The 21,445-nt window shown below is 44.6% G+C and overlaps 1 protein-coding gene across 1 annotated transcript in view; it reads right to left on the bottom strand.

Moving 5' to 3' along the window:
• LOC125454013 (adenylate cyclase type 10-like) overlaps window positions 1-21,445 on the bottom strand; it is a 161,679-nt gene that overhangs the window by 59,851 nt on the left and 80,383 nt on the right. The window contains exons 18-19 of the mRNA XM_059647653.1: window positions 19,147-19,299; window positions 14,402-14,731 (exon numbers count right to left, since the gene is read on the bottom strand). Of these exons, the coding sequence (XP_059503636.1) occupies window positions 14,402-14,731; window positions 19,147-19,299 (483 nt within the window). The remainder of the gene's footprint in view (window positions 1-14,401; window positions 14,732-19,146; window positions 19,300-21,445) is intronic.

Raw genomic sequence — 21,445 nt, forward strand, 5'->3', positions numbered from 1 at the left:
ATTAAGCCATTTCTTAAGATGCTAATCTATCTCCATTCTTTTTTGGCATCTGTCTCACACATCCAGCTCAAGCCAAGACCTCTGCAATACCTGAACTGCAAAAAAAAAGCTTCCTTCCAACTATGGGCATTACCCCAAAGCCAAGAAAATAATTCCTATATATAAACTGCAGATTCTGAACATATGATAGAAAACCAGAAAGTGCTGCAGAAACTCAGCAGGACTCGCAGCCAACTGTAGAAAGAGAAACAAATTTAATGTTTTGAATCCAATGACTTTTTCAGTACAGAACGGCATTGGAAAGTTATATTTCTTCTACTGTTAACAAAGGAGAAAAGAGGAGCAGATGGAAAAGATATTGAGGTTTCTCATTTCAAAAGACAAAGGGAAGGCTACTAGTAGATGGAAGATATGGATGTGGAGTAAATGTTAATGGTAAGAACAGTAGAAAGAAGGTCAGATCTGTGAGAGCAAACCCTTGTAAACAAGACACCGGTTGTGATGGGGGTCAATAAAATAGAGGACAATGTGTATGTTCTGAATTTGTTGAACTCAATGATGAGTCCTGAAGACCATGAAGTGCCGAAGTGGATAATGGATAGGTTTTTCTCCAGCCTGCACTGGATTTTGCTAAAAACCTGTAACAGGTTAAGGATGGGAATATTAGCATGAATCAAAATACCCAAGAATTATTACTGTGCGGTAGAAAACCATTGGTCCATTCTTTCTGTACTGGCTATATGAGCAATTTAACTTAGTGCCAATCTCTTGCCTTTCCCCTTAATGTTGTGACACAGATAGCGTATTGAAATGGCAAGCAATTTGAAGGTCAGGGTCATTTTTCTGAACAGATTGAAAGTGTTCTGCAGAATGGTCACCCGGATTGCATTTGGTCCTACCAACATAAAGTAGGTCATATTGGATATTTATCACTCACATGAGTGAGCCTTCTCTACATTAATGACACTGAAAATAGACTGGATGACTGCCCCATTCTGTCCAGAAGAATGACCCCAACCTTGCAGTCTCTCGCTATTTCAATACTCCATGTTATTTGCTTGCTAAAAATTTTGTCTTTGGCATGCAATGCAAAGTCCAATGTAAGCTGGACGAACAGCACCTTACTCTCTACTTCAGGACTTTATAGCCTCAGGACTCAGCATACAGTTCAACAATTTCAGGACGTGAACCCTGTCCTCTATTTTGAAAATCCACACCCCCTAAAACATTGTCTTTTTTAAATGGGTTGTCTATCAACAGAGCCAACCTATTTCCTACTAGTCATTCCTAACATTAACACCTACTCTGCAGCAATATTGCTTGACAACTAACATTAACACTACTTTTGCCTTTGTTCTGGGTCCCGTCACCATCTGGTTGATAGAAACATAGAAGATAGGAGCATGAGGAAGCCATTCAGCCCTTCAAGCCTGCTCCATCATTCTTCACGATCATGGCTGATCATTGAAACTCAATAGCCTAATCCTGCTTTCTCCCCATAACCTTCGATCTCATTCACCCTAAATGCTATATCTAGTCATAAGATGACAAAGTGTAGAACTGTAACAAGGTGTAGATGAAACGTCAGCTTTCCTGCTCCTCTGATGCTGCTTGGCCTGCTGCGTTCATCCAGCTCTACACCTTGTTACTCAGATTCTCCAGTATCATCAGTTCCTACTATCTCTGCTATATCTAGTCACTTCTCGAATACATTCAATATTTTGGCATCAACTACTTTCTGTGGTAATGAATTCCACAGGCTCACCACTCTTTGGGTGAAGAAATATCTCCTCATCTCTGTCCTAAATCGTCCACCCTGAATCCTCATACTGTGACCCCTGGACACCCACCATCGGGAACACCCTCCCTACATCCATCCTGTCCAGTCCAGTCAGAATTTTAAAAGTCTCTATGAAACTCTCCCTCCCCATTCATGTGAACTCTAGCAAAACAATCCCAACATGATCAATCTCTCCTCTTTTGTCAGACACGCCACCCCGCAGAATCAGCCCGGTAAACCTTCGCTGCATGCCCTTGAGAGCAACAGCATCCTTCCTCAGAAAAGGATACCAAAATTTCACACAATATTCCAGGTGTGGTCTCACTAAGGCCCCGAACAACTGCAACTGCACATCCCTGCTCCTGTATTCGAAACCTCTCACAATGAAGGTCGACATACCATTTTCCTTCTTTACCACATGCTGCACCTGCATGCTTACCTTCAGCAACTGGTGCACAAGGACACCCACGTCCCCCTGCACACTCCCATCTCCCAATTTACAGCCATTCCAGTAATAATCACCCTTCTTGTTTTTGCTTCTGAAGTGACTCCACCTGCGTCCCCTGTGACTTCACCTACGAGAAGTGCACCCGAATCCAGCTCCTCAAAAACAGCGTTAGGGAACTGAAGCTGGATCAGGATGAACTTTGGATTATTCAGGAGGCTGAGGAGGTGATAGAGAGGAGTTATAAGGAGGTGATCACACCCAAGGTACTGGAAAAAGGTAGCTGGATGACTGTCAGCAGAGGGAAAGGGAATAGGCAGACAGTGCAGGGAACCCCTTGGCCATTCCCCTCAATAATAAGTATACCATTTTGGATACTGTTGGGGGTGTCAACCTGCCAGGGAAAGGCCATAACGGACAGGTCTCTGGCACAGAGCCTGTCCCTGTGGCATAGAAGGGAACGGGGTGGGGGGGGTGCAATAGAGGAGCAATTGTAGTGGGGGATTCAATAGTAAGAGGCACAGAGAGGTGGCTCTGTGGACGCAAACAAAATGAATGGATGGTATGTTGCCTCCCCAGTGCCAGGGTCCATGATGTCTCAGACAGTGTCTTCAAGATCCTTTAAGGGGGAGGGTGAGCAACCAGCAGTCATGGTACACATTGGTACCAAAGACATAGGTAGAAAAAGGACTGAGAATATGAGAAACGAGTACTGGGAGTTATGTTGGAAGTTGAAGACCAGGGTAAACAGGGTAGTTATCTCTACCAGTGCCACATGATATTGAGGTAAGAAATAGGGAGAGTGCAGCTAAACACGTCACTACAAGGCTGGTGTAGGAGGGAGGACTTCCATTTTGCAGATAATTGGAACACATTCTGGGGAAGGTGGGGCCTGTACAGTAAGGACGGGTTGCACCTGAACCTGAAGGGCACAAATATCCTGGGAGGTTTGCTAGAGCTATATGGGATAGTTTAAACGAGATTGGGCAGGGGGTGGGGAACCGGATTTGCAATTCAGAGGATGAGGTATTCAGCTTTCCAACAGACACAACAGGGCGTGAGGTTGTTAATAAAGACATGTGGTCGATGGAGCGTAATTGTGGACACAGGGATGGTTTGAAGTGTGCATACTTCAATGCCAGAAATATCAGAAATAAGGCAGATGAACTCAGAACATGAGTCAGTACTTGGAAATACGATGTTGTGGCCATTACAGAAACCTGGGTAACTCAGGGACAGGAATGGTTGTTGGAAGTCCTGGGATTTAAGTGGTTTAAAAGAAACAGGGAGGTTGGAAAAAAAAGGCAGTGGAGTGGCACAGGGATAACAAAATGTGAAGCTGGATGAACACAGCAGGCCAAGCAGCATCTCAGGAGCACAAAAGCTGACGTTTCGGGCCTAGACCCTTGGCACTGTTAGTCAGGGCTAGTAGCAAAGTCAGTTCAAGAATGATATGTCTACAGAATCAGTTTGGGTTGAGGTCTAGAACAAGAAAGGAGCAGTCACTTTGTTGGGGGTTTATTACAGACCCCCTAACAGTTACAGAGATGTGGAGGAGCAGATGGAAAGGCAGATGCTGGAAAGGTGTAGAAGTCACAGGGTTGTAGTCATGGGTGACCTCAACTTTCCAAATATTGATTGGAAACATTTTAGTTGTAATAGTTTAGTTGGTATGGATTTTGTCCAGTGCGTTCAGGAAGGATTCCTGTCACAGTACGCAGATAAATCAACCTGAGGAGAGGCCACTTTGGATTTGGACTTGGCAATGAACTGGGCCCAGTGTTAGACCTGTTGGTAGGAGAGCATTTTGGCGGTAGCGATCATAACTCTATTATTTTTACAATAGTCATGGAGAAGGATAGGTACATACAGCAGGGTAAGGTTTACAATTGGGGGAAGGGTAATTACAATTCTGTTAGGCAAGAACAGGGTAACAAAGAACAAAGAACAAAGAAACCTACAGCACAGGAACAGGCCCTTCAGCCCTCCAAGCCTGCGCCGATCAAGATCCTCTGTCTAACCTGTCATCTATTTTCTAACGGTCTGTGCCCATTTGCTCCCTGCCCATCCATGTACCTGTCCAAATATATCTTAAAAGACGCTAACATGTCTGCGTCTACCACCTCCGCTGGCAATGCGATCCAGGCGCCCACCACCCCCTGTGTAAAGAACTTTCCACGCATATCTCCCTTAAACTTTCCTCCTCTCACTTTGAACTCATGACCCCTAGTAATTGAGTCCCCCACTCTGGGAAAGAGCTTTTTGCTATCCACCCTGTCAATACCCCTCATGATTTTGTAGACCTCAATCAGGTCCCCCCTCAATCTCCATCTTTCTAATGAAAATAATCCTAATCTACTCAACCTCTCTTCATAGCTAGCATCCTCCATACCAGGCAACATCCTGGTGAACCTCCTCTGCATTCTCTCCAAAGCATCCCCATCCTTTTGGTAATGTGGCAACCAGAACTGTACACAGTACTCCAAATGTGGCCGAACCAAAGTCCTATACAACTGCAACATGACCTGCCAACTCTTGTACTCAATACCCCGCCCACTGAAGGAAAGCATGCCATATGCCTTCTTGACCACTCTATTGACCTGTGTTGTCACCTTCAGGGAACAATGGACCTGAACACCCAGATCTCTCTGTTCATCAATTTTCCCCAGGACTTTTCCATTTACTGTATAGTTCGCCCTTGAATTTGATCTTCCAAAATGCATCACCTCGCATTTGCCCGGATTGAACTCCATCTGCCATTTATCTGCCCAGCTCTCCAGTCTACCTATATTCTGCTGTAATTTCTGACAGTCCCCTTCACTATCAGCTACTCCACCAATCTTAGTGTCATCAGCAAACTTGCTGATCAGACCACCTACACCTTCCTCCAGATCATTTACATATATCACAAACAACAGTGGTCCCAGCACAGATCCCTGTGGAACACCACTGGTTACAGGTCTCCAGTTTGAGAAACTCCCTTCCACTACTACCCTCTGCCTCCTGTTGCCCAGCTAGTTTTTTATCCATCTAGCTAGCACACCCTGGACCCCATGTGACTTCACTTTCTCCATCAGCCTGCCATGGGGAACCTTATCAAACGCCTTACTGAAGTCCATGTATATGACATCTACAGCCTTTCCCTCATCAATCAACTTTGTCACATCTTCAAAGTATTCTATTAAGTTGGTAAGACGTGACCTTCCCTGTACAAAACCATGTTGCCTATCACTGATAAACCCATTTTCTTCCAAATGGGAATAGACCCTATCCCTCAGTATCTTCTCCAGTAGCTTCCCTACCACTGACGTCAGGCTCACCGGTTGATAATTACCTGGATTATCCTTGCTGCCCTTTTTAAACAAGGGGACAACATTAGCAAGTCTCCAGTCCTCCGGGACCTCACCCGTGTCTAAGGACAGCGCAAAGATATCTGTTAGGGCCCCAGTTATTTCATCTCTCACTTCCCTCAGTAACCTGGAATAGATCCCATCCGGACCAGGGGACTTGTTCACCTTAATGTATTTTAGGATACCTAACACTTCCTCCTTCTTTATGTCAACTTGGCCTAGACTAAGCAAACATCTATCGCTAACCTCAACATCCGTCATGTCCCTCTCCTTGGTGAATATCGATGCAAAGTACTCGTTAAGAATGTCACCCATTTTCTCTGACTCAGCGCATAACTTTCCTTCTTTGTCCTTAAGTGGGCCAATCCTTTCTCTAGTTACCCTCTTGCTCTTTATATATGAATAAAAGGCTTTGGGATTTTCCTTAACCATGTTTGCCAGCAATATCTCATGTCCTCTCTTAGCTCTCTTAATCCCTTTTTTCAGATTCGCTCTACATTCCCGATATTCTTGCAAAGCTTCGTCTGTCTTCAGTCACCTAGACCTTATGCATGCTTCCTTTTATCTCTTGACTAGTCTCACAATTTCACCTGTCATCCATAACTCCCTAATCTTGCCTTTTCTAGTCCTCATTTTCACAGGAACATGTCTCTCCTGCACGCTAATCAACCTCTCCTTAAAAGCCTCCCACACATCAAATGTGGATTTACCTTCAAACAGTTTCTCCCGATCTACATTCCTCAGATCCTGCCGAATCTTGGTATAGTCAGCCTTCCCCAGTTTAGTACTCTTCCTTTAGGATCACTCCTATCCTTGTCCATGAGTATTGTAAAACTTACGGAATTGTGGTCACTATTTCCAAAGTAGTCCCCTACTGTAATATCAACCACCTGGCCGGGTTCATTCCCCAGCACCAGGTCCAGTATGGCCCCTTCCCGAGTTGGACTACATACATACTGCTCTAGAAAACCCTCCTGGACACACCTTACAAATTCTGCTCCGTCTTGACCCCTAACACTGAGTGAATCCCAGTCAATGTTGGGAAAATTAAAATCTCCACCACCACCCTGTTTCTCCTACACCTTTCCATTATCTGTTTACATACTTGTGCCTCTATCTCACGCTCGCTGTTGGGAGGCCTGTCGTACAGCCCCAGCATTATTCCTGCATCCTTCCTATTTCTGAGTGCTACCCATATTGCCTCACTGCCTGAGTCCTCCATGGGGCCCTCCTTCAGTGTGGCTGTGATATTGTCTTTGACCATTACTGCAACTCCTCCACCCTTTTTACCTCCCTCTCTATCCCGCCTGAAGCATCGATATCCTGGGACAACTAGTTGCCAGTCCTGCCCTTCCCTCAACCAAGTCTCAGTAATAGCAATAACATCATACCTCCAGGTACCGATCCAAGCCCGAAGCTCATTGCCTTGTCTACTCCACTTCTCGCATTAAAACAAATGCACCTCAGATCACCTGTCCCTTTGTGTTCATCGTCTGCTCCCCGACTACTATTCCCTTTAGTCACACTGACTCCATTATCTAGTTCCCTACAGGCTTTCGTTTCTACCTCTTTTCTGTCCAATATTTGGTTCCCATCCCCCTGTCACATTAGCAAAAGCACCCCCAAGGACATTGGTTCCAGTCTGGTTCAGGTGTAGACTGTCCAATTTGTAATAGTCCCACCTTCCCCAGAACCAGTTCCAATGTCCCAAAAATCTGAACCCCTCCCTCCTACACTATCTCTCAAGCCACGCATTCATCCTAGCTATTCTTTCATTTCTGCACTGACTAGCACGTGGCACTGGTAGCAATCCTGAGATTACTACCTTTGAGGTCCTACTTTTTAACTTGGCTCCTACCTCCCTAAATGCTGCTTGTAGGACCTCATCCCATTTTCTGCCTATATCGTTGGTGCCTATATGCACCATGACAACTGGCTGTTCACCCTCCCCCTTCAGAATGTTCTGCAGCCGATCGGAGACATCCCTGACCCGTGCACCTGGGAGGCAACATACCATTCGGGAGCCCCGTTTTCGACTGCAGAACCGCCTATCTACTCCCCTTACAATTGAATCCCCAATGACTATCGCCCTTCCACTCTTTTTCCCGCCCTTCTGTACAGCAGAGCCAGCCATGGTGCCGTGAACCTGGCTACTGCTGCCTTCCTCTGGTGAGCCATCTCCCCCAACAGTATTCAAAACGGAATACCTGTTTTGGAGGGAGATGACCGCAGGGGACATCTACACTGCCTTCCTGCTCTTCCTCTGCCTTTTGGTCACCCATTCGCTATCTCCCTCAGCAATCCTAATCTGCGGTGTGACCAAATTGCTAAACGTGCTATCCACGACCCCCTCAGCATCGCGTATGCTCCAAAGTGAGTCCATCCGCAGCTCCAGAGCCGTCATGCGGTCTAACAAGAGCTGCAGCTGGACACACTTCCTGCACATGAAGGAGTCGGGGACATCAGCCCTGTCCCTGAGCTCCCACATTGAGCAAGAGGAGCACAAAATGGGTGTGAGATCTCCTGACATTATTAAACTTAACTTACATAAATGAAAAAGGAACCAAAAGGTTTTTGGCAATGACACGATATATATAAAGAAACGTGAAATAGAAAAAGCCTTACCTTATCTACACACCACCGAGTTTTTTTCTTTGGTTAGAGGAGGAGGGCAGGTGGGAGACACTAAGTGTGTAGTGTCTCGGGTTCAGCCGCTGCCCAAATAAATGAAGACCGCTCCCGCTCGAGGTAAGCTTTTTAAAGTGGTAAAAAACACGTTACCTCCCCGGCAGCCTCCTGGTGCTCTCTCTGTCTGGCTCTCTCGCTCTCCTCGCGAAAATGAACATAAAATGGGAACAGATGCTATTGAAATGTGGAGATTGTTTAAGGAATGCATACTGCGCGTGCACGATATGTTTGTCCCAAGCAGACAGGGAAGATGTGGTCGTGTGCCCGAGCCTTGGTTCTCAAGAGAGTTCGAATTACTGGCTAAGAGGGAGAAGGATGCTTATGTAAGGTTTAGGAAACAAGGAACGGAAAAGGCTCTAGAGGGATACAAGTTATCCAGGAAGGAGCTGAAGAAAGGGCTCAGGAGAGCTATAAGGGGGCATGAGAAAACCTTGGCAGAAAGGGTCAAGGAAAACTCCAAGGCTTTTTACACATATGTGAGGAATAAGAGAATGACCAGGGAAAGGGTAGGGCCAATCAGGGATTGTAAAGGGAATTTGCGCATGGAGCCTCAAGAGACAGGGGAGATTCTTAATGAATACCTTTCTTCGGTATTCACAACTGAGAGGGACCAAGTTGTAGAGGAGGACAGTGTGAAACAGGCTGGTAGGCTAGAGGAGGTTGATGTTAGTAAGTAAGGTGTACTAAGAATTTTGAGGAACTTGAAGACAGATAAGTCCCCCGGGCCTGATGGGATTTATCCAATGATTCTATGAGAAGTGAGGGAAGAGATCGTAGGGCCTTTGGCAATGATCTTTTCATCCTCACTGTCCACGGGCATAGTTCCAGAAGACTGGAGAGAGGCAAACATCATTCCCTTGTTCAAAAAAGGGAACAGGGATAACCCCAGAAATTACAGGCCAGTTAGTCTTACGTCAGCGGTGGGCAAATTATTGGAAAGGACTCTGAGAGATAGGACTTATGATCACTTGGAAAGAGACAGTTTGATTCTTGATAGTTGGCGTGGATTTGTGAGGGGTAGATCATGCCTCACAAACCTTATTGAATTTTTTGAAGAAGTGACCAAACACATGGATGAAGGTAGAGCAGCAGATGTGGTACATGAATTTAAGTAAGGCGTTTGATAAGGTTCCCCATGGTCGGCTCGTGCAGAAGGTAGGGAAGCATGGGATAGGGGGAAATGTGGCAGATTGAATTCAGCATTGGCTGACCTTTAGAAGACAAAGGGTGGTAGTGGATGGAAAATATTCAACATAGTTCTCAGTTACGAGTGGTGTACCATAAGGATCTGTTCTGGGTCCTCTTCTATTTGTGACTTCTGTAAATGATTTGGATGAAGGAGTGGAAGGGGGGATTAGTAAGTTCGTGTATGATACGAAGGTGTGTCACGTTGTGGACAGTGCGGAGGGCTGTTCCAGGTTACAAAAAGACATTGAAGGGATGCAGAGCTGGGCTGAGAAGTGGCAGATGGAGTTTAACCCTGAAAAGTGTGACCTGATTCATTCTGGAAGGACAAACTTGAAAGCAGAATACAGGGTTAACGGAAAGTTCCTTGGCAATGTGGAGGAGCAGAGTGACCTTGGGATTCATGTCCACAATTCCCTGAAAGCTGCCACCCAGGTGGATAGAGTTGTTAAGAAGGCATGTGTTGTGTTAGGTTTCATTAATAGAGGGACTGAATTCAAGAGCCATGAAGTTATGATCCAGCTATACAAAAGCCTGGTTCGGCCACATCTGGCGTATTGTGTCCAGTTGCTTGTGGAAGCACTGGAAAAGGTGCAGAGGAGATTTACCAGGATGTTGCTGGGAAAGGTTGAGTGAGCTAGGGCTTTTCTGTTTGGAATGATGAAGGATGACAGGTGACTTGATAGTGGTGTACAAATGCTCAGAGGTATAGAGTAGGCAGCCAGAGACTTTTCCTTGGGTGAAGGTAGTTATTATGAGGGCGCATAGTTTTTGAGTGGAGATAGATATAGGGGAGATGTCAGAGGTAGGTTCTTTACTCAGAGAGTGGTAGGGGCGTGGAATGCATTGCCGGAGAGGGTAGTGAGTCGGCTTCATTCGGGGCATTTAAGCGGCTATTAGATAGGCATATGGATGATAGTATACGGTAGGGGTGGAGGTTGGATAGACCTTAGGATTAGAGTAAAAGTTTGGCACAACATTGTGGGCCGAAGGGCCTGTACTGTGCTGTACAGTTCTATTTTCTACGAATAACCTCCCATTTACCCAAATTATACTGCATCTGCCACTGATTTGCCCACTCACTCGAGCTGTCGAAATTATGCTGAAGGATCTCTGCATACTCATACAATTCACACTCCCACCCAACTTGGTATCACCTGAAAATTGGAGACGTTACATTTTGTTCCTTCATTTAAATCATTAATAGATCTTGTGAATGGCCGGGATCCCAACACCGATCCCTGTGGCACCCCACTATTACAGCCCGTCGATTCGAAAATGACGAATTAATTCCTACTCTTTGTTTCCTCTCTGCCAGCCAGTTTCTTATCCGTCTCAATATACTTCCCCCAATCTTATATGCTTTAACCTTGCAGGACTTTGTCATGCAACAGCATGAAAAACATTATTTTTCAGCCTCCTTCAGTTCCAAAGAACAGTTACATGGGACTCAAAACATTAACTCTCTTTCTCTCTCCACAGGACATTGGTGCTGCTAGCTTGGCCAGCATTTATTGTCCAGAGAACAGTTATGAATCAACTACTTTGCTGTGGGTTTGGAACCATGCGTAGACCACACCAAGTAAGGACAACAGCTTTCCTAACTGAAGAACATTAGTGAACAAGTTGGGACTTTCCTGACAATGAACGGTGGTTACGTGGTCATCATTAAACTCTTAATTCCAGATTTTGGTTGACGTCCAAACTCCACCATCTGCCATGGCAGAATTCAAACTTAGTCCTCAGCACATTACCTGGATCTCTGGATTAATAGTCTAGGAATAACATCACTAGACCATCACCTCCATGAAATGCCTCCTTCCCAGACCTATCAGGAGTTGAATATTCCTGGATATAAAGTAATTGACATCCCGGTCCAATGGAATTATTTTCACAGGGTGTGATTTTGTTAGCTAATAGCAGAAAACATGTCTATTCAAAAATCCAGCTCTATGTATGATGTCAACGTGGTGGGGTATGTGTTTTTCTCCAAAGTCTGATGACTACAAAGATCTTCTGTTCATTGGCTCCTTCATAAACAATTTGCTTCTTTGTACAAATGTATTCAGAATGAAACTCCCCGATATTAATTAGCTGATGAAAAGTCTCTTATAATTGTATATAATATGTCTTGATTAGGCCAGCAAGCTGGCGGCTACACTTGCTAATGCCAGAAAACCTGACTGAGGCAGCTAGGCAAGGTTGAATTCAAAAGAAGGCTCAACTCAAAAGAGTGCCACAAGTTGTGCCACAATGATGCCACCTGAAGGTTGCAGCAACATCACCTCATATTTCACTTGGGAACCCTGCAGCCCAATGGTCTCAATGTAGACTTTACAAGCTTCAAAATCTCCCCTCCCCCTACCGCATCTCAAAACCAGTCCAGCTCGTCCCCGCCTCCCTAACCTTTCTCCCACCTATCCACTCCTTTCATCTCAAGCCCCACCTCCACCTCCTACCTACCAGCCTCATTCCCACCTCCTTGACCTGTCCGTCTTCCCTAACGCCCCACCCACACTCACCTTTACTGGCTCCATTCCCGCCTCCTTGACCTGTATGTCTCCTCTCCATCTATCTGCTCCTTTATCCATTTTCCATCTACCTCCCCCTTTCTCTCTATTTATTTCAGAATTCCCTTCTGCTCCCACATTTCTGAAGAAGAGTCCTGACCCGAAATGTCAATTTCCCTGCTCCTCTGCTGCTTGGCTTGCTGTGTTCATCCAGCTCCACACCTTGTTATCTCAACTCAAAATACCATCTTTTGCGGTTGTGTACTTGTCCCATGCAAGCATTTATCTAAAAGCTATCAGATTCTGCTCTCTTTGTAGACAGGTCAGTGACCTGATGGTGCATGAACTGCCAAGTGTGATAATTCCTTTTATGTTTTCATTGTGAACCCCGACAGATATTTGAGAGGCAGTACCACTGCTGTGCCAGAAGTGCCATATTGGAAGCTGCAGTGAAGTGACATTCTCTTGTGACACTGGAGTTAGGTATACTTGAGCAGCTGTGGGCACTGACTGCTTTAATCATCATGGTCCAGGCTACCTTTGCCATTTGAGATGGCCCCTTGTTGCTATCCACAGGTGTAACACTTCCCTTCTGTCCTGAACTGCCTTCAGCAAACGTCTATGAAGGGATTGCTAAATTGTTGCCTTTAGTATCTCCCTGGAGGAAAGGGGGAAGATGAGCAGAGGTTGAGCGATGCTCCTGGTTGCAGAGAGTTATTGCTGCCTGGTTACCTTTTAAATATGGTGCCTAGATGTTAGCAGTGGCAAGGTCCCACCAGCTTCAGAACATGCTGCCTATAATTTTGGCATTTTACATGCAAATCCATACGTAATCAGCTGAGAAAATGTGTCTTCGGGAAACAACCCAGCCCATTCCCAAGCAAAGTCCCTCCCTTGTTTTCAGGCTTGCCATGACACTTAGCCTCAGAAAAGAACATTCTACCAAATCTCCAGCATCACACAGCCTGTGATACAATGCCTGGGTTTGTGTTGTCTTCCAGATTTAGCCCTAAGGGACGGAGGTCTTGTGCCAGGAGCAGCAAGCAACATTGTAATCCAATGTTAATCAGGTAGGAGTTCATGCATATTTGAGTGGATTCAGCTTCATTTTCCATGTCTATGTTTGACAAAACTGCAAATACAGGTACATTCACTGATAGAAGGCGTAAGACCTTTTCCCTGTCAGGTCTGAGTAGCAACAGGTGCAAATTCTTTGCCAAACAAAAGATAAAGAATCTTCCTTCCAGGGGGCTATCAGGAAGATTGGGAGATATTGAAGCCTTCTTACTGACATCTTGATTTCAAAAAGGTTCTGATGTAATAGCCATTTATACTTCTACTACTGACTTTCTTGCTTTATACATGCAGAAATTTTAGGACAAGTCCCATAACTTAAATCCAGAAATATAAGTAGGTTCAGATGAAGTCAGACAGAGTACACTTTGGGAAGCTACTTGAAGGCAAAGTGGCCTCCGTATTTCATAATAGTTCACATGCACAATGAGGCCAGTTGCAGGAATGAAAATCATTAAATGGAGCTTGTCAGGAGAATTAATAAGCAGTATTGTTGCTGGAAGCTGGAGATAACTTAAAATCTTGTATTGTTTTATCTGCTTTCAAAGTAAGATGATACAAACTCATTCAAAAATTATAGGTATTTAGTTACAGGCATACAAATATTTATAGTCCTCATGTTCTCAAAATCTGTTTTGCCACAACTGCAGTTTGCACAAACATTGGGTTTTTTAACACAACACTCCACCTGAGAACAATCGTCATTAATTCTGGGTTGTTTAGTTCAATTTAGTACTATTATCTCATGGGGAATTTACCCTGCGTACAGTCCTCTGTGGACTATTAATCTCACTCAGAAATGTTTCATGCTGGTTGGTTTTTCTGCACTTTTTAACTATGTTATGTTCATAAGGACCACCGGATGTTCGGCATTTCTCACCAAAATATTTAGAATTTGTTTTGTTATGGAAATCCTGCATATAAGTAATGCATTAACCATAATTTCTTATTATACTTTATATGGCAAGATGAGATTTCATTTAGTTTTGGTCTGATGACTTCTCACCTCTCTTACATAGGCCACATAATTAATCATCAAGTGCTGCATCAGTAAATAATTAGAAACAAAAACCATGATAACTAATTATTGGTGCTTTAAAATTACCGTGTTAAATATGAACCAGTGTGAATTTCACCAAAATAAATCTACAACTAATTTTTCCTTCACATACAAACTTCTGTCACCTTCATCCAAGTTATCTGGCATACCTTTTGGGAATTAAGTGCATTCTAAAAACACTTGTGAAATGTTTGTTATATAAAAGAGTAACTGTAGCACTTACATCTGGGCCAGATTACACATGCACACTCATAGATCGAAGTTATCTTTGAGACAGTATAAAGAGCTTTAAAAATAATAATTGCCAACTGCAAATTTCCACATATTCACCTTTCTCATCACTATCATCTTCATGTAGATGCTCGTCAGATTCAGCACTATGAACACAGAAACACTGCAGGAGGTGGGCATCTTCATTTTCATCCATCGGTGAAGTAAAGCCTTCATCAGTCTTTGATGCACACTCAAAGGTTCGTGATTTTACCAAAGAGATAAGTGATTGATTCAATTTTAGTTCAGCACCTTCAGGTAAGATGTACCGAAGCATTTTAGTGGTGAAAGTATGTCCAATGATGGATGCACACTTCACAATCACCTGCTCCGTAGTATTCATTTGGTCAAGTTGCGCTAAGGCTATACCTGTAAAGTCAAATTTATTTATTGCTTTTAATGAGCTATGATGCTATGTATACAGGCATAAAATGCCTAATTCATATCTAATATGCAACATAAACGATTAGCTGAGATAACAAGGTGTAGAGCTGGATGAACACAGCAGGCCAAGCAGCATCAGAGGAGCAGGAAAGCTGATGTTTCGTGTCTGGACCCTTCTTTAAAAAATCCTGACCTGAAACATCAGCTTTCCTGATCCTCTGATGCTGTTTGGCCTGATGTGTTCATCCAGCTTCACACTGTGTTATCTTGGATTCTCCAGCTTCGACACTTCCTACTTTCTCATAAGTGATTAGCTGACAGTTGAAATATTACACGTAGGATGCATTTAAATTTGCATGTATTACAAAAGATATCAGAGGTTTTTTTTCTGTATTCCTTCTTTGGATGGAAGTGTCTCTGGCAAAGCCAGCATTCATTGTCTATATCCTTGATAGCGAACATTGAACTCATTATCCAAACCAGACCAATTACGAGATTTAACTAACTCACTGCCCTTCTGCAAGATCCTGAGGCAAATGACTGTCACTAACAGCTTAGAAAGGAATACCAGGTAGAAAAATCATGCAATCAGCTTGGTAAGAATACTGTTCTCATCTCCCATGTACTTGCTCTGTCTTGCAGCTCTCTACTTGAGGCTCAGCATCATCAATCCATCCATTACCCCCTTCCCATGGCTCTCTCACGTGTATGGGGGCCATTTCTTCGGGCACCTTCATGAACTGTAAACCTGCTATTGCTTTCAAAAACACTTCTGCTGCTTCTGCTTCATGTGTGTCAGTGTCACTGAGTAATTCCTGTATTGCATGAACAGTTTTTCGTATTTCTTAAAGTGGTTAATGATATGAATGCTGACGTTGAAGTATGCATTCTGATCAGGTAAATCCTCTGTTCTTATCTCAGATAGTGCCTTAGCATCTTTTAAACACACTTGAATGAGAAGATGGGTCTTTGCTTTAATGTTTTGACCAAAAGACAATACAACTGACAGTGTAGTGCTACCTTGTCACTAACCCTCTGGTGGCATACACACTACCTCAGTACTGATTCCGTGGTAGTGCAGTGCTCCCTCAGGGCTGACTTTCAGACAATTCATTAAAATAACAGATGTGTTGAATACTTTGGTTTTCTCTCTTAAAAACCAAATTAAGCTTTTTTTTTGAACTGTGTGTAATTGATTTGATCCATGTGCCATCAGTCCCCACCAGGAAAAGGCTCTCCATCCAAGTCCAGTTATTTAATTTTATTTTGTTCAAGAACGATTTCGCAATGTGGCTCAACCATATACGAAAGGTTAATAATAATCATGAGTAATAAAAATCATATGTTTAGCATTAAAAATGTTGAACTGTGCCTAAGTTTGTGCAAAAATCTATGTTTTTACTGAAATTATTCTTCAAATTATACTGTTGTGAGCGACAGAATCACCAATATATGAACATGGTACAATTCCAAAATTCACAACATCCTATGTTCCTGAGTTGACTTCCATCCACCAAAGAAAAAATGAAGTAGGGCAGGAAAGCTTCATATTGATGAGAGTTCCAATGTGTCCCCAAAGATAAAATTTAAAATAGTAAAGTATCTATCCTAGGATCTCTTACAATTCCCAGAAATATGGACAGGCTTTTAACAACATTCTCAATTTCTATTAAGTAATGAAGGGCAAGTGATTTAAAAATGAAACTTAGCAAAATGCTTTAGTGTTTTTAATCATTCTTATAATGCTTTGTGTTCATCATCAAGAGAAATATTATTGCACTTTTTAACATTGAAACAAATTATAATTACATTTTTTGTATATAATTTGAGATATTACTGCTAACTTTTTCCTTCATTTTCATATCAACTATAGCAAATAACTTGAAAATGCCAAGTTTAAGCTTGTATCAGTGATAATGGGAACTGCAGATGCTGGAGGATCCAAGATAATAAAGTGTGAAGCTGGATGAACACAGCAGGCCAAGCAGCATCTCAGGAGCACAAAAGCTGACATTTCGGGCCTAGACCCTTCTTCAGAGAGGGGGATGGGGAGAGGGTTCTGGAATAAATAGGGAGAGAGGGGGAGGCGGACCGAAGATGGAGAGTAAAGAAGATAGGTGGAGAGAGTATAGGTGGGGAGGTAGGGAGGGGATAGGTCAGTCCAGGGAAGACGGACAGGTCAGGGAGGTGGGATGAGATTAGTAGGTAGAAAATGGAGGTGCGGCTTGAGATGGGAGGAAGGGATGGGTGAGAAGAAGAACAGGTTAGGGAGGCAGAGACAGGCTGGGCTGGTTTTGGGATGCAATGGGGGGAGCGGATGAACTGGGCTGGTTGTGGGATGCGGTGGGGGAAGGGGAGATTTTTAAGCTGGTGAAGTCCACATTGATACCATTGGGCTGCAGGGTTCCCAAGAGGAATATGAGTTGCTGTTCCTGCAACCTTTGGGTGGCATCCTTGTGACACTGCAGGAGGCCCATGACGGACATGTCATCTGAAGAATGGGAGGGGGAGTTAAAATGGTTTGCGACTGGGAGGTGCAGTTGTTTATTGTGAACCGAGTGGAGGTGTTCTGCAAAGTGGTGCCCAAGCCTCCGCTTGGTTTCCCTAATGTAGAGGATGCCACACCGGGTACAATGGATACAGTATACCACATTGGCGGATGTGCAGGTGAACCCCTGCTTAATATGGAAAGTCATCTTGGCGCCTGGGATGGGGGTGAGGGAGGAGGTGTGGGGGCAAGTGTAGCACTTCCTGCGGTTGCAGGGGAAGGTGCCGGGTGTGGTGGGGTTGGAGGGCAGTGTGGAGCAAACAAGGGAGTGACGGAGAGAGTGGTCTCTCCGGAAGGCAGACAAGGGTGGGGATGGAAAAATGTCTTGGGTGGTGGGGTGGGATTGTAGATGGCGGAAGTGTCGGAGGATGATGCATTGTATCCGGAGGTTGGTGGGGTGGTGTGTGAGAACGAGGGGGATCCTCTTTTGGCAGTTGTGGCGGGGGCGGGGTGTGAGGGATGTGTTGCGGGAAATCCGGGAGACGCAGTCAAGGGCGTACTCGACCACTGTGGGGGGGGGTGGGAAGTTGCTGTCCTTGAAGAACTTGGACATCTGGGATGTGCGGGAGTGGAATGCCTCATCCATAGGGGATGAAAAATTCCATCCCCTATTCCCAATTCCTCCGCCTCCGCCTCATCTGCTCCCAGGATGAGGCATTCCACTCCTGCAGATCCCAGATGTCCAAGCTCTTCAAGGTCCACAACTTCCCCCCACAGTGGTCGAGAACGCCCTTGACCGCGTCTCCCGCAACACATCCCTCACACCCCGCCCCCGCCACAACCGCCCAAAGAGGATCTCCCTCGTTCTCACACACCACCCCACCAACCTCCGGATACAACGCATCATCCTCCGACACTTCCGCCATCTACAATCCCACCCCACCACCCAAGACATTTTTCCATCCCCACCCTTGTCTGCCTTCCGGAGAGACCACTCTCTCCGTGACTCCCTTGTTTGCTCCACACTGCCCTCCAACCCACCACAACCGCACCTTCCCCTGCAACCGCAGGAAATGCTACACTTGCCCCCACACCTCCTCCCTCACCCCCATCCCAGGCCCCAAGATGACTTTCCATATTAAGCAGAGGTTCACCTGCACATCCGCCAATGTGGTATACTGTATCCATTGTACCCGGTGTGGCTTCTTCTACATTGAGGAAACCAAGCGGAGGCTTGGGGACCACTTTGCAGAACACCTCTGCTCGGTTCGCAATAAACAACTGCACCTCCCAGTCGCAAACCATTTTAACTCCCCCTCCCATTCTTCAGATGACATGTCCATCATGGGCCTCCTGCAGTGCCACAAGGATGCCACCCAAAGGTTGCAGGAACAGCAACTCATATTCCGCTTGGGAACCCTGCAGCCCAATGGTATCAATGTGGACTTCACCAGCTTCAAAATCTCCCCTTCCCCCACCGCATCCCACAACCAGCCCAGTTCATCCCCTCCCCCCACTGCATCCCAAAACCAGCCCAGCCCGTCTCTGCCTCCCTAACCTGTTCTTCTTCTCACCCATCCCTTCCTCCCATCTCAAGCCACACCTCCATTTCCTACCCACTAACCTCATCCCACCTCCTTGACCTGTCCGTCTTCCCTGGACTGACCTATCCCCTCCCTACCTCCCCAGCTATACTCTCCTCTCCACCTATCTTCTTTTCTCTCCATCTTCGGGCCGCCTCCCCCTCTCTCCCTATTTATTCCAGAACCGTCTCCCCGTCCCCCTCTCTGATGAAGGGTCTAGGTCCGAAACGTCAGCTTTTGTGTTCCTGAGATGCTGCTTGGCCTGCTGTGTTCATCCAGCTCCACACTTTTTTATCCAATTTTAAGCTGACTGTTAATAGTAGACCCACCTTTAAGTGTAAGTGGAATTGTAATTTCCTGTAGATTTACTGTTTCTCCAATAGTACATATAAACTGTTGATTTCCAGCGGAAGCATTTCGGTCTAGTGATATTATTTTGCGGCATTTGTGCCCTTCCATATCAGTAAGATTTAATAATTTGCCTTTAAAAAATTGGAAAAACAAATTATGAATAAAATACTTAGAAAACAACCACACTAAAATACTGAGAGGTAGCAAGAGCTGCAGATGCTGAAGTCAGAGATAACACAGTGTGGAGCTGGAGGAACACAGCAGGCCAGGCAGCATCAGAGGAGTAGGAAAGTTGACATTTCAGGTCAGGACCCTTCTTCAGAAATGGGGGAGGGGGAAGTAAGCCCAGAGCCCAGATGGACATGATGTGGCCTCCACTGCATCAGTGAGACCAAGCGTAGACTTGGACACCATTTTGTAGAGCATCTGTGCTCTGTACAAGACAAATGACGACATCTTCCGCTCACCAACCATTTTAATTCCCCCTCCCACTCCCTGGGTGACAAATACATCCTGGGCCTCCTCCAGTGTCACTGTGACACCACCTGCAGACTGCAGGAGCAGCACCAGATATTCCACCTCAAGGAGCCTACAGCTCAATGGCCTAAACATGGATATCACCAGTTTTAAAATCTCCCCATCCCCAGCCTCATCCCATTGCCAACCTTGCCGCTCATCCCCGCCTCCTTGACCTGACATAACCTGTCCATCTTCTCTCCCACCTATACACTCTCCCACCTCACTGATCAATCCCCACCTCTCTCCACCTGTCACCATCCCACCTTCTCCAGCCCATCCCTCCTCTCTCTATTTATTTCTGACCTCACCTCCCACTCCCCATTTCTGAAGAGGGGTCCCTACCCAAATCTCAACTTTCCTGCTCCTCTGATGCTGCCTGGCCTGCTGTGTTCTTCAGCTGCATACTGTATTAACACTAAAATTCTGTGTCCTTGAAATGCTGAGAAATTACAATGTCATAGCTATTGTGAATTTTTTTCTCTTCTATCCTCTCCTTTATCTCTAGTACAAATTATTCATTCGGAATTTAAATATATTTCCAAAATTCAGGTCATTTGCAAATAACAGGCATAGATTTGGCATTGCCTCCGCTCAGTAGTTTTAAGTTTGCAATGGTTTACAAAGGAGGTCATATTTTGGATGTTGGGAGCTGATGGAGTATACGCAACAAGACAGAAAGCAGCATGGAAAGGAAAAGTGTACAATATTTTAAAGATGAAGCATCACAACAATTGGGGTAAATGCAATTGCAGAGAAATGTTACCAAAGGATGCCATCCAAAACAGTGGCAAAAAAATTTGACATAAGGTGATTGCTGTACCTGAATGTGACCTACAGGGGTCAGAGGATGCATCAGCAGCAGCAGTGTAAAAATTTCATTGATCTCAGTTGGATTGGCAATTTTGAGACATACACTGTGATATCGTACTGAAGCCTATGAATGCAAAGGAAGGAGTCAGGCAGTTAGGAAGTGATGCTAAAGACTTGAGATGGGTGTGAGATGTAAGGAGAAAATGTAAAGTAAGTATCATATAAAAGAGTAATCTAGGTAACTCATTTGATCATGAATTTACATTTTGATTATTATTTACGACAGGAGGGAAGAGCTTGAGGAAGAACATTGTGTAAGGGCTTTTGGACTCTGAAACTATATAATGATGATCACAAAGCTGCTCCTTACCAGCTATATATAGCACAATGTGAGCAGAGATAAGAAGAAAACAAAAACACATGGAGAGCTAGGCAGAAGTTTAAAGTCAATCCATGAGATAAGAACAATCTGCTGATATCTAAGAGAAGCATGTCGAGCAGACACTAGGTTTAGAGTATATGAAATAGTCTTTCAATAATGTAATAGCAAGATTGCAGCCTGATCTATCTCTGACTTTTTTTTATTCATTCAAAGGATGAGGGTATCACAGCCTAGGCCAGCATTTGTTGCCCATCCCAGATAGCCATTAAAAGTCAACCACGATGCTGTGGGTCTGGAGTCACATAACATCCACACCAAGGCAGTTTCCTTCTCCAAAGGACAGTAGTTAACCAGGTGGGATTTTTCTGACATTTAACATGGATTCATGCTCATTGTTAGACTCTTAATTCCAGATTTTCAGTGAATTCAAATCCAACAACCTGCTGTGGTGGGATTCGATCCAAGTCCCCAGAACATTACTTGGGACTCTGGATTAAAAGTCCTACGATAATATTACTAGGCCATCACTTCCGCCATAATTAGGCCCAATATATAATAAAAAAATG

The sequence above is a fragment of the Stegostoma tigrinum genome, chromosome 7 (assembly GCF_030684315.1).
Source record: "Stegostoma tigrinum isolate sSteTig4 chromosome 7, sSteTig4.hap1, whole genome shotgun sequence".
In the NCBI taxonomy this organism is placed as follows: domain Eukaryota; kingdom Metazoa; phylum Chordata; class Chondrichthyes; order Orectolobiformes; family Stegostomatidae; genus Stegostoma; species Stegostoma tigrinum.